General features: G+C 43.4%; 1 protein-coding gene across 1 annotated transcript; it reads right to left on the reverse strand.

Moving 5' to 3' along the window:
* Positions 1–1,077: 1,077 nt before the first annotated feature.
* Positions 1,078–3,115, reverse strand: LOC137041058 (zona pellucida sperm-binding protein 4-like). Its single transcript, XM_067416982.1, has 8 exons — positions 2,578–3,115; positions 2,311–2,498; positions 2,147–2,244; positions 1,918–2,075; positions 1,643–1,835; positions 1,430–1,577; positions 1,271–1,343; positions 1,078–1,185 (listed from the first exon to the last, which is right to left on the reverse strand). The coding sequence occupies exons 1-8, from the start codon at positions 3,113–3,115 to the stop codon at positions 1,109–1,111; spliced, it is 1,473 nt and encodes a 490-aa protein (XP_067273083.1). The 3' UTR covers positions 1,078–1,108.
* Positions 3,116–11,958: the final 8,843 nt, after the last annotated feature.

Consider the following 11,958-nt stretch of genomic DNA (forward strand, 5'->3'; position numbering starts at 1 on the left):
CAAGCAGTAAAAGGTGAAAACTCTACATGTCCTGAAATAAGATCTGTATGACAGGGAATGATTTCCTCATTTCTAGCACTGATGACCATGCCCACGGACTTGAATCCAGTCATTGCCAATGAAAAATGCCTATACCTATTCCTCATTAGTTCTAGCAGGTTACATTAGTCAAGCTGTCATCAGCTGACTACAGCTACCTATACACTGTAAAAAATTATTTAGAAAAAAAGTTACCTGGTTGCCTTAAAATTTTGAGTTCATTGAAATTAAAATTGAGTTAATACAATGACAATTTTTAAAGATTCGACAACCTTTAAAATATTATTAAAAGATTTTGTAAGCATATTGGGTAATTGTGTGTGTTTTATTTCTGATGATGCAGTGAAACATGCCAAATAGTGCTATTTTCATGATTTATCAAATTTATGTGGTTCAGATACAAAAATATTTTGTTTCTATTTATTAAACTAATTTCCTTCATTGTATCAACTCAAATTATTAATTTCAATAAACTCAAAATTAAGGCAACCAGGTTACTTTAAGTTAAACCAACCACATTTTTTTTACAGTGTAGGAATATGATGCCTAGCAGAGCATTCATATACAAGATCCTTCAGTATTGTCAGCTGCAATCACATTTCTGCAGAGCCAATTAGCCCAATGTGGTTGTCTGAGGAAGGGCAACATGCTTGTTGTTTAAGGCTCTGATATTAGCAGCACGCTTGTGGCTTTCATTGGGGGGGGGGGGGGGGGGTGTTTCCCATTGCTCTTATCCACAATGCACAGGGATTTCTTGCATGGAACAGAAACATACCACCAAACGCTAAATTATTTGCAACTAAGGTAGAGGATAACTTTGAGGGTAATTCCCGTCACCAATTTGAAGTGTTCTATAAGTGGACAGGGGAGGGTTATATTAACAGACCCTTGACTCATGACAAAGAGGATGAGACAACACATGTACTTAGGACTTTCTAAGTCAACCCAGTTCAAATAAAATCTGTGGGGTTTAGATTAGTAGTGACCCAATAAAGCAAACCCAACAGTCATGAAAAATCAATACAAAAGACACTGCTGTTGAGTTTCATGTTTATTAAGACCAATGAAGTCACATGACCAGGGTAACTTCTCCACTAGACACCACAGTTTGTCCAATGGAGACTGTCTTGACATCAGCAGCTCTTCCTGGAAAGCAAATGGCAGAATTGTGAGGGACATTTAAAATCCAAATTCTCATGGTTCCTGAAGTCAGTTTACAGCAAGCACTCACTTTTCCTAGCACAGCTTTGCTCACAAGAGCCAGAAGAGGGATGGCACACTGTTGTACTACAGTGGATGAAGATCTATCAGAGAGGGAAAAGGGTCAAGCCACAGAAACCACTATAAAACTACTAATATCAAGGGTTCAGGCAAAGGCTGTGAAGCATACGGTTTCTTGCAGAGGAGCCAGTGATGCTGGGTCCACAAATGTGAACATCTTCACAACAAAGCGCTTGTAGTGGGTTGGGAACTGAAGACCAGAAGATCCAGCCACCGGAACCAGTGTGGTCAGGTAACGGTCATCCTGGTAAGGGCATCTGAAAGGCAAAGGGGCAGTCAGAAAAGCCTTACAGCACACTAGATGGATGAAGACCAGACTTACCCATTGACCAGAAGGTCCCACTGGGGTAGACTTAGTGGACTGGGGGTTGATGTTGCCCAGCAATGTCCCAGCATCAGGACAATGTTGGGGTCAGTCCTCTCCAACATGCGCACCTCAACAAACACAGGCTCCCGCAGGACTTTTGTGACCGGATAATCAGCATCATTGTAGTAGGACGTGTACGCCTCGTCCCCTGAGGAAGAACACAGCGCTTAAACAGAAACTGCTGCAACCTGGAGTTGTAGAAAATCATCCATATTTGGACAGACACTTGCCTTCTGCACAGCCTTTGGTGACACATTGACCATTTGCCAGTCTAAGCTCCACCCTGAGGGGTCCAGAAGCAGCTACTGGTGGAGGTGCAGGAACAGTGTTGACCTCCACAACCAGAGCTTCTACAGAAGTACCAGAGTACCTACACTGGAAGAGAAGCCTGAACAACAAACAGGGAGCTTGTAGCATTTGTAAAGGATTAACGTTCATGCTAGACAATAAATCACCTACTCAAAGTGGCTGTCCCTTGTGATGGAACCAAGTGGTCCGACACCCACTTCATACGAGGAGGTCATCCTGTTTTCATACACCACATATCCACTGTCCTCCTACAAATAGTAACTGTTGGCATCCAGTCCATTCTAAGCAGAATAGAAGCACAAGCAGCTACTCACCATCATGCTCGTGCCACATGCAGTGACAGGGAACTGGTATATAGCAAAAGAAGGTGTGGATCCCACAGGACTGCAAGGTGGGTCATTTCCGCCCTGGAGACTGACTGAATCCAGGCTCAATCGAGGCAGTGTAACATCTCTAGCCACCACTACCACAAACTGACCATCTCTTATACACTGGACAGTCACTGGAACATGGTAAGAAAACAGGTTATTGCTGAAGAGAAGTTTAACATGAACCCCTTTACATTGGCTCGACACTCTTACCTGCCTTCCCATAGTAACACTGCCGTCCGTTAAAGCAGCAGTTGAGCGCTCCACACTCAGCACCACTGATACCATCTGGGCCACATTGGATCTGCTCATAATCAGCTACAGCACATTTGTCAAGGGGCTCTGCCTGCTTAGACTGAACCTGCTGACTAGTTTGCTTCTTAATCGGCTGACTAGTTTGCTGTTGAACCCACTGAGGAGACTGTTGACTAGTTTGCTGTTGAGCCCACTGTTGACTAGTTTGCTGTTGAGCCCACTGAGGAGACTGTTGACTAGTTTGCTGTTGAGCCCACTGAGGAGACTGTTGGCTAGCTTGTTTCTGAACCCACGGAGGAGACTGTTGACTAGCTTGTTTCTGAACCAACTGAGGAATCTGTTGCCCAACTTGCTTCTGAAGCCGCTGGTCAGTGTGCTGTAACATCAGAGCTTGAGGATTCTGGGGCAGATTACTCCACTGTGGAACAGCATGACAGAAAGCACAAAACCACACACAAAGCGCCAGAGACTGCACTGCATACCAACTTCCTGCCATTGTTCAACAGCTAGTCACACTGTTGAGATGCTGCCCTTTGTTCTTTTTGTATTCTACAGATTTTGGCTAATTAACGTTAATCCCTCCCACTTCATTAACAGTCATGATTCTCCAGACTTGCCAAAATGGGAGCTTATGCTACCAGAAGATTCTCATTGGTTCTCAAAATTATACGCATACAATTTCTTGATTCCAATTGGTCAGATTTGTCATATTGAAGACAAGTAAAAAGGTTCATGCTTAGGTTTACTGGAGCTTGCCCAAGATGCTTTGGATACATGTGTGGTATTTTCCGCTTTGCTTGTAGACATGCTGAAATAGTAACTAATATACCTGGTTTAAAACAATCTAAAGAGCAAGTACAATCCAATAATTCTGATATAATATTATCATTATATTCTGTGAGGTAATAAAGATCAAATTCACAGGAAAAAAATAAAAGAAATAGACTTCATAAAATCAGACACCTAAACGTTATTTGTAAAGCAATTTAAATGCGTGTGGGATAAAAGAAAGTTAATGTCTTTTTGTTTTACTCCTGGGCATGGCAAATTTCCTGCGCTGCCGTAGTAGATAACTAGGTGTTGGATTGTCCTTAATTAATTCAGTAAAATGTGTTGATGTCAGAATACCTTTTATCTGGCTGCAATGTTTTTGAACCCTCTGTAACTCATCAGAGAGACCTTTAGGTAATCCACCCCATACTAGGCTAGAATTCTCATTTGTGTTAAAACATCACAAGGGAGACCCGCTTTTTAGCAACACAAAGAAAGTAGATTCTAGGACGTACTTTTGTAATCATGTTCTTAATGTGGGCGTCCCATGTTCGAAAGAGATATGAACTTCATTGCCAATGTAAATTCCTGTCCCCATTCCCTAAGTTCTGGCAGACCACGTTATCAAGCTCTCATCAGCTGACTACGTCTACCTATAGGAATAGAGTGCCTATCAAAGCCTTCATATATAAGCCCCTTCAGTATTTTCAGCCAAAATTGTGTTTCTCCAGAGATAACAAGCCCAGTGTGATCATCTGACGTTTCGAAGAAGGAATGCATATTCATATTGAGTAAAGATTATTTAAGACAGCTTGCACGGATGAAGGTTTACCACAAGACTATGGACAACAGGCATGCACATCTGCATGAGGGGAATAAAAGTCCAGACCAGCAGGTGGTAATAGCATTCACCACTCTGGAAGAACTGGAACTTAGACTGCTGATATAGAACCATAAGCAAGCAGCGACTGATGCATTGATAACTCAATCTTCACTTTATGCCAGATGGCATATCATTCATGGAAATGCTGTGTTGCTTTAGCTTCAAGTATGGGCATCGTGCTTGCTGCTTTGGCAATATATTTGTTTAGGTCATCTGGGTAAGGGCAACATGCTTGTTGCTTAAGGCTTTCTGATATTATTGGCAGCATGCTTGTGGCTCTCATAAGTTGTGATTGGGGGATATCAGTATTGTTTCTGCTCTCCCTGCTCTTATCCATGATGCAGTGAATTCTTGCCCAGAACAGAACATCTAAACTATATGCTAATTGTCTATCATCTTTGACGATAGTGGTCCTGACAGAAGTGCGTTTGATACCTTAAGCCATTTTCGGACATGATTAGATTAACATGGGGATGTGGGGGTAAATAATTTTACCTCAGGACATCTGTAATATTAATTGGCAACTCGCAGGGGATAAGACATCTCAGTAAAACTAGCAGAAGTGGGAGGAGTAACTCACTTTATGCACCACAGTAACTTCTGTCGTCATGTGCGTATGACGTTGCCGTTATCACATGAGCAAACACACAATATGAGCACCAGTCTGAACTCTCCTATATGCATGTTTTATAAAACAGTTAGGTACAGTCTAATGATTCTGAGTGAATTGTGTTGGTAATAGACACTTTCCTAGAGCTAAAGTGTTGTGCCTCTAATAAGTGCTTTTGATCTTTACATGAGCTTTTTGCTTTACATGATATGTGGAAAATACTGGACGTTTGCCACAGAGTTGTCCCACCACCTACAACACAACCAAATGCTTCAAGCACCTCCATGCTCAGAAAACATGCTTTAACTTTTAAACTGGAAATTACAGAATTGTACCATACATTTTTACAGCAGGTCTAGTCAAACAGGATTAGTATTAATCAAGGTCATTTTTCTGGACCTTTTTACAGAAGGCAAAAGTCTATTGCATCCTGGTGCCATGTGTTCCCCAGGAGCTTTTCAAACACATATGATTAGACTTTCTTAACCTTGCCAGCAAATAATTAATATAATCCGTAACTATCCATATAATGATATATTTTCAAGGGTAAACTGCAGTTATATGTTTGTTAACTCATATTTAGTGCATAATACGTTTTGCTGACAAGTGTTGTAATTGTGCTTCAATGGGTCTCTGGCGGTTAATAGTTGTTTTGAGGAATATTTTGCCAGGTGCATGTAAAGCTTCCTGAGTTTGCTCATTACATTCTGTGAGAGCGTCGCTTCAGAGACTTTTTTGCATTAAACATGACCCCTTTTAACAGATCGGTTGTTTTTGTCACCTGTGAAACGACTGCTTGGAATAGACAACAGACACCGCTGACATCTGACACCCAAAGTGTTTTTAGTTGTTGTTTTTCTCCGTGTTGTTTTTGCACTTTCCTTTGCACCATGAGCTTTGCCCCCAAAAGTTGTCCTCATCTGTTATTCCAAGCATGTTATATGCATTCCTTTTGTTGATATTGCCCCAAAAATCTTTTGGATTACTGAAACCACAAAATGTCTAAAGCAATATTGTAAGTTTTAAGTTCTGAGAAAAGTTATAGCATCTTTTTTTTTTTTTTTTTTTTTTTGCACGATATTGATATTGTCTTATAAAAGATGAGGGAATTGTACAGCGACCAGGAGAGGACATGTTGGGTTCACATTGCCATGGCCACAAGATATTAGTTCATGGGACCGTGATAATATGCCATGGCCACATTCATTTTGTGGAGGTAACGTCATCCTTATGTCCACATGTTGTGTATTCACGGGCTTGAGATCCTATGTTGAGGGAACAACATATTATTTCTTGTGGCCACGACTTACTGTAGATATAGAAATGAAAGAAACCTTCACACTAGGTGTGTCCCAACTATGGATTTACACATTTAAATCAGAATTGTTGAATCTCTATGATCGACTGATAGTCGAATCATCTGTGTGTGTGAATGGGTTGTGAAGGGCACGACAGTCAGCAGGGTAAAACTATTATTATTTTCCTTTACACACTGCACACAGCAACAAATTTTAATAAAGTGACCAAAACTGCCTGCCAGCTGGCAGACGAACTGACAATGGCTTTCTTATTTAGGTTTAAATAAAAGGTAATGTGGTGGATAAACATTCGTAAAACGTTTTCTCGTAACATTTTAAAGCCGCGATCGAAATACAGAACATCACACAAATATATAAAAGAACATTTTGATAAATAAACCTAAAAAAATACCTGCCTAGAGAGGAAAAGAACACTTTGAGTGCGTTTACATGCACGTTCTTAAGCCGATTATGCCTAAAGGGGGTCGCACATCGGACGCGAAGCTCAGCTCCGCTTCTCAGGATCTCACACCAGACGCAAAGCTCAGCGCATGTCTCAGGTATCTCACACCGGAAGGGAAGCTCAGAGCCGCATCTCAGGTATCTCACACCGGAAGGGAAGCTCAGAGCCGCATCTCAGGTATCTCACACCGGAAGGGAAGCTCAGAGCCGCATCTCAGGTATCTCACACCGGAAGGGAAGCTCAGAGCCGCATCTCAGGTATCTCACACCGGAAGGGAAGCTCAGCGCCGCGTCTCAGGATCTCACACCGGACACAAAGCTCAGTGCCGCGTCTCAGGTATCTCACGCCGGAAGGGAAGCTCAGCGCTGCGTCTCAGGATCTTACACCGAACGCAAAGCTCAGCGCCGCGTCTCAGGATCTCACACCGAACGCAAAGCTCAGCGCCGCGTCTCAGGATCTTACACCGAACGCAAAGCTCAGCGCTGCGTCTCAGGATCTTACACCGAACGCAAAGCTCAGCGCCGCGTCTCAGGATCTCACACCGGACACAAAGCTCAGCGCTGCGTCTCAGGTATCTCACGCCGGAAGGGAAGCTCAGCGCTGTGTCTCAGGATCTCACACCGAACGCAAAGCTTAGTGCCGCGTTTCAGGATCTCACACCGGACACAAAGCTCAGTGCCGTGTCTCAGGTATCTCACGCCGGAAGGGAAGCTGCAGCGCTGCGTCTCAGGATCTCACACCGAACGCAAAGCTCAGCGATGCGTCTCAGGATCTCACACTGGACACAAAGCTCAGCGCATGTCTCAGGTATCTCACGCCGGAAGGGAAGCTCAGCGCTGCGTCTCAGGATCTCACACTGAACGCAAAGCTCAGCGCCACGTCTCAGGATCTCAAACCGAACGCAAAGCTCAGCGCTGCGTCTCAGGATCTCACACCGGACGCAAAGCTCAGCGCCGCGTCTCAGGATCTCACACCGGACGCAAAGCTCAGCGCTGCGTCTCAGGATCTCACACCGAACGCAAAGCTTAGCGCCGCGTCTCAGGATCTCACACCGGACGCAAAGCTCAGCGCCGCGTCTCAGGATCTCACACCGGATGCAAAGCTCAGCGCCGCATCTCAGGATCTCACACCGGAAGGGAAGCTCAGTGCAGCGTCTCAGGTATCTCACACCGGAAGGGAAGCTCAGTGCCGCTTCTCAGGTATCTCACACCGGAATGGAAGCTCAGTGCTGCGTCTCAGGATCTCAAACCGGAAGGGAAGCTCAGTGCAGCGTCTCAGGTATCTCACACCGGAAGGGAAGCTCAGCGCCAAGTCTCAGGATCTCACACCGGATGCAAAGTTCAGCGCCACGTCTCAGGATCTCACACCAGACGTGAAGCTCAGCGCTGCATCTCAGGATCTCACACCGGACGCGCACATTATATACATGCGAGCTCGATTTTGAATCAACTTCTGACAGAAGAGCTGCACAATGGGTGTATCTTGTAGCACAGGGTATACAAGTAAATCAATATGTACATTGACGATTTGAGGGAAATATATAAATGTAATATAAAACCTTGAAATGACGCTCTGTGGCGCGGCAGGATTTTGAACAACTTCCTGAGTCTCCGCGGACAGGCACCGAATGCTGCCGCCGGTGTTGTACACTCATTGAAAACAATGTGTTCGAATTTTAAAGGCGCGGCGCAAAGCTCAGCGCCCTTAAAGGGGTCGCACACCAGATGCGAAGCTCAGCGCTGCGCCTTTAAAATATTGAGCACCCCCATATTGACAAAATGGTATAATCCTCATTTCATAACACCCGCGAAGATTTGACTGTGAGATCGGTGGTCGAATCCGGCTCTGCATATCGATGCATCGAATCTTTGACTATACGGGGTCACCCCTACACACACATGGGATTGACCGATAAACTGCACAATCTTATTTCAGACCACGAGAGGTGTGATCAACGAGCATAATTCAAAACACTCGTTATGCCTTTCAACCAATCAGACCACAAGAGGTGTGATCGAAGTGCATCGATCCATCACTTCTCTATCCGAGCGCGCCAGGTGGATAAGCCAGTCTGTGATTGGTTCCCGCAGATGTATAACAGAAGCAGGATGAATTCATGTACGGGTTTCCAGCCTGAGCTGCAGGGCGAAATCAAATCGGCGGCAGATCAGGCTGGGTTTACCCAGTCTAGTCTCGGTCCGCTTCCAAATTAACTCTGAAATATGAACGCAACACAAGACGTCAAAAACATGATGTCAAAAGATGCCACCATAAAAAGGACAGAATGCTCAAGCATACCTGTTCTTGTCAAATAGTTGCCTGTTTTCCCATCCCAGTTCGGTACTGGCATCAGAACGCTGGCTATTGGTAGGGACATGTCCCTAACATCCCTTCTAAATTTACGCCCTTGCTTTAAATACCCAATAATAAAGCCCTTTAAAGTTTACTAGCTTCTTTTCTCATTGATCATGTAAGGCTAACTTAGTTAACAGAATCAATTTCTTACATATTATGAATTATGGGCCAATATAGTAAAAAGTACATGATAAATGGCCGCATAGTATAAAATGTAATGATTTTAAAACATGCCCATCAAAGGAAACACTAAGCTGGAAGTGCCTATTCAAAGCACACCTTCCTTGTGTCCTCCTCATTACATTTCATGAAAACATAATCACCAGTCATTTCAGACAATACTTATTCATAGTGAAAATACATGAAATCTGAAATAATTGACATCAATTTCGGTGCCAGCAACACAAACTGTGGAAGGCCTGAAAAGGTCAGAGTGGGACACGAATTATGCCGGTGTTAATTAGTGACGTGCCCCAGTGACTGCACGGTCTGTGATCCGTGTGTCAATGAGCTTTCATTAGCACAGCAACAGGAAACGCACACTCATAGATCAGGATTATAACTAGGCCTGTGTGAAATCTGTCTGTGGAGCTAAACTTCTCCTGTGCGTTGTGTGCTGTATGTTTTGTCGATTTTGATAACACATTTACCATATTTAAAAGGTTTTTGTAAGTCACCACGCATCAAATCCAAAGGGACCAAGGTGTTGTTGGTCAGCTTGGACCATTCGCTCCTGCTGGTAGATGATGTGACTACACCATATGCCAGCAAAGAGGATCTTTCTCCACTGATGTGTGTATTCTGTGTGTACACTGATGTGTGTAGCACTTTGAATTGCCATTGGGTATGAAATGTGCTATACAAATAAACTTGCCTTGCCTTGCCTATTCTGACAAAATTGACAAAAATGTGTGTTCTGTATATAGCTAAACTTATATTCACCTTATTTTTTCCAATGTGGAAGTAACCTATTTCCTGTGAATGTGCAAGACTTATATCATCAATAAATCATTGTGTGATAAAGACAAGTTGCAGTTGCCAGTTCAAAATAATCTCTCCCTCATGTGAACTGAACTGACAGGGGCTAGATATGACAGGAGCTGAAGTTCATTAAATATGCAAATCTTATCCAATCCTAGCCGTGGGCGTTTACTTCCAAGTCTCCAGTGTGTCACGCCCATCAAAACCCAGCGTTCAGAAGAGAGCATCAAAACCAGTGTAGAAAATAGCCTATTACTTATTAGTTATGATGTTTTTGAATGTAAAAACCACACAAACGTCATTAGTTGACCTCAGACAACAGTATAAAAAAAGAAAAAAGCCAGTTCATGACAACTTTAAAGGGATACTTCACTGCCTTTTCATATTAAACTATGTTATGGTGGATTAGCACTTCTGAGAGTACTTCGGCTCGGCGCAGTAAAAAGTCCCTGCCGAAACATCTTCCCTCACATCTCCCTTTTGACAGAAATGAGAGCGTGAGGGGGGAGGTGTGAGGAAAGATGTTTCGGCCGGGACTTTTTACTGCGCCAAGCCGAAGTACTCTCAGAAGTGCTAATCCGCCATACATTATAGTTCTCCTTTTTTATCCGATTAGAAACGCGCCACTTTTTATTTTGTCACCATACTTGATTGTTCAACTATTCGTGTAACTGTATTTAAATAGGGAAAAGATGGAGGTGTTTGGTACTTCTAACTTGATCTCTGTTTGGTACCAGTGAATGAACTGGGCTTAGGGAGCTAAGCTAAATGCTATCAGATCGTCACCGCGCGTCAGAGAGATTAAAGGGTTACTTCAGCGATTAGCATATGGCTTTGTATCAGTAGAAACCCTGGAGAATATTCAAATTATTGTGCTTTCCCCCCTCATATCTCCCTGAGACGAGAGATTTATGCATTTTATTTCTGGAAAAATTCCTCCTATGATCCAAAATGACGATTTTTGCATCATAGGAGGAATGCTTGCCCAAAGGCTAAAGACTACAGCCAGCAGAGGGAGCTATTTCCGCATGTTTTGAATCTGCGCATGGGGGATGGGAGATAACACTCAGCTGGCAGGGAGAGCTCAGCTTGCAGACAGGATCATTTAAACGGAGCTATGGTGAGCAATGTAAGTCTTTTAACTTCTCAAATTCATTTCTATGAAAGTTAAGCTTGCAAAGGCATGAACTGAAACGCGTGCCAGACTGAACTGGCGTTGTGAATGTATGCCGCGAATGTAGTCGCGATTACCTCAGCTCTCATCACTCGTGCAGTTAGTGCTCAGGGCTGTGATACTCGCGCGGTGACTCACTCATTATATTGAAAAGACACGTTCAGTTTTTAATTATAGTGTCTTCTCTAACTCAGTCACAGTAATGAAGTTGGTGGTGTTGGGAATGGCCTCACAGGGCAGCGAAGCATTCTGGGAATTGTAGTCTTTCATCCCCATGGGACAAAAATACATTTTCTGTCTTTTCTCAGTCTAGAAGGCACCAAATTCAAAAATAATTTCACATTTCTACTGCATTGATGACCCAGTTTAAATACAGATTCATCTTCCCAGCGCTGAAGTACCCCTTTAAGTGCACGCACTGAGACGAGAGAGGTATGTATCAACTCGTTTTAGTTAAGGGAATAACATAGTTTAATATGAAAAGCGGTGAAGTAACCCTTTAAAGCTTGGGGCGGCAGTGGCTCAGTGGTTCATGTAGGTTGTCTACAAACCAGAAGGTTGGTGGTTCAATCCCCGGTTCCGCCTGACCAAGTGTCGAAGTGTCTATGAGCAAGACACCTAACCCCAGCTGCTCCCGACGAGCTGGATGGCGCCTTACATGGCTGACATCGCCGTCGGTGTATGAATGGGTGAATGTGAGGCAAAATGTAAAGCGCTTTGGATAAAAGCGCTATATAAATGCAGTCCATTTTTTAAAGCACTTTTTATCATAGACTCTAAAAGTACTTCTCCAGTTTATCTTAA

This window comes from Pseudorasbora parva, chromosome 15 (assembly GCF_024679245.1).
Source record: "Pseudorasbora parva isolate DD20220531a chromosome 15, ASM2467924v1, whole genome shotgun sequence".
Taxonomy (NCBI): Eukaryota; Metazoa; Chordata; class Actinopteri; order Cypriniformes; family Gobionidae; genus Pseudorasbora; species Pseudorasbora parva.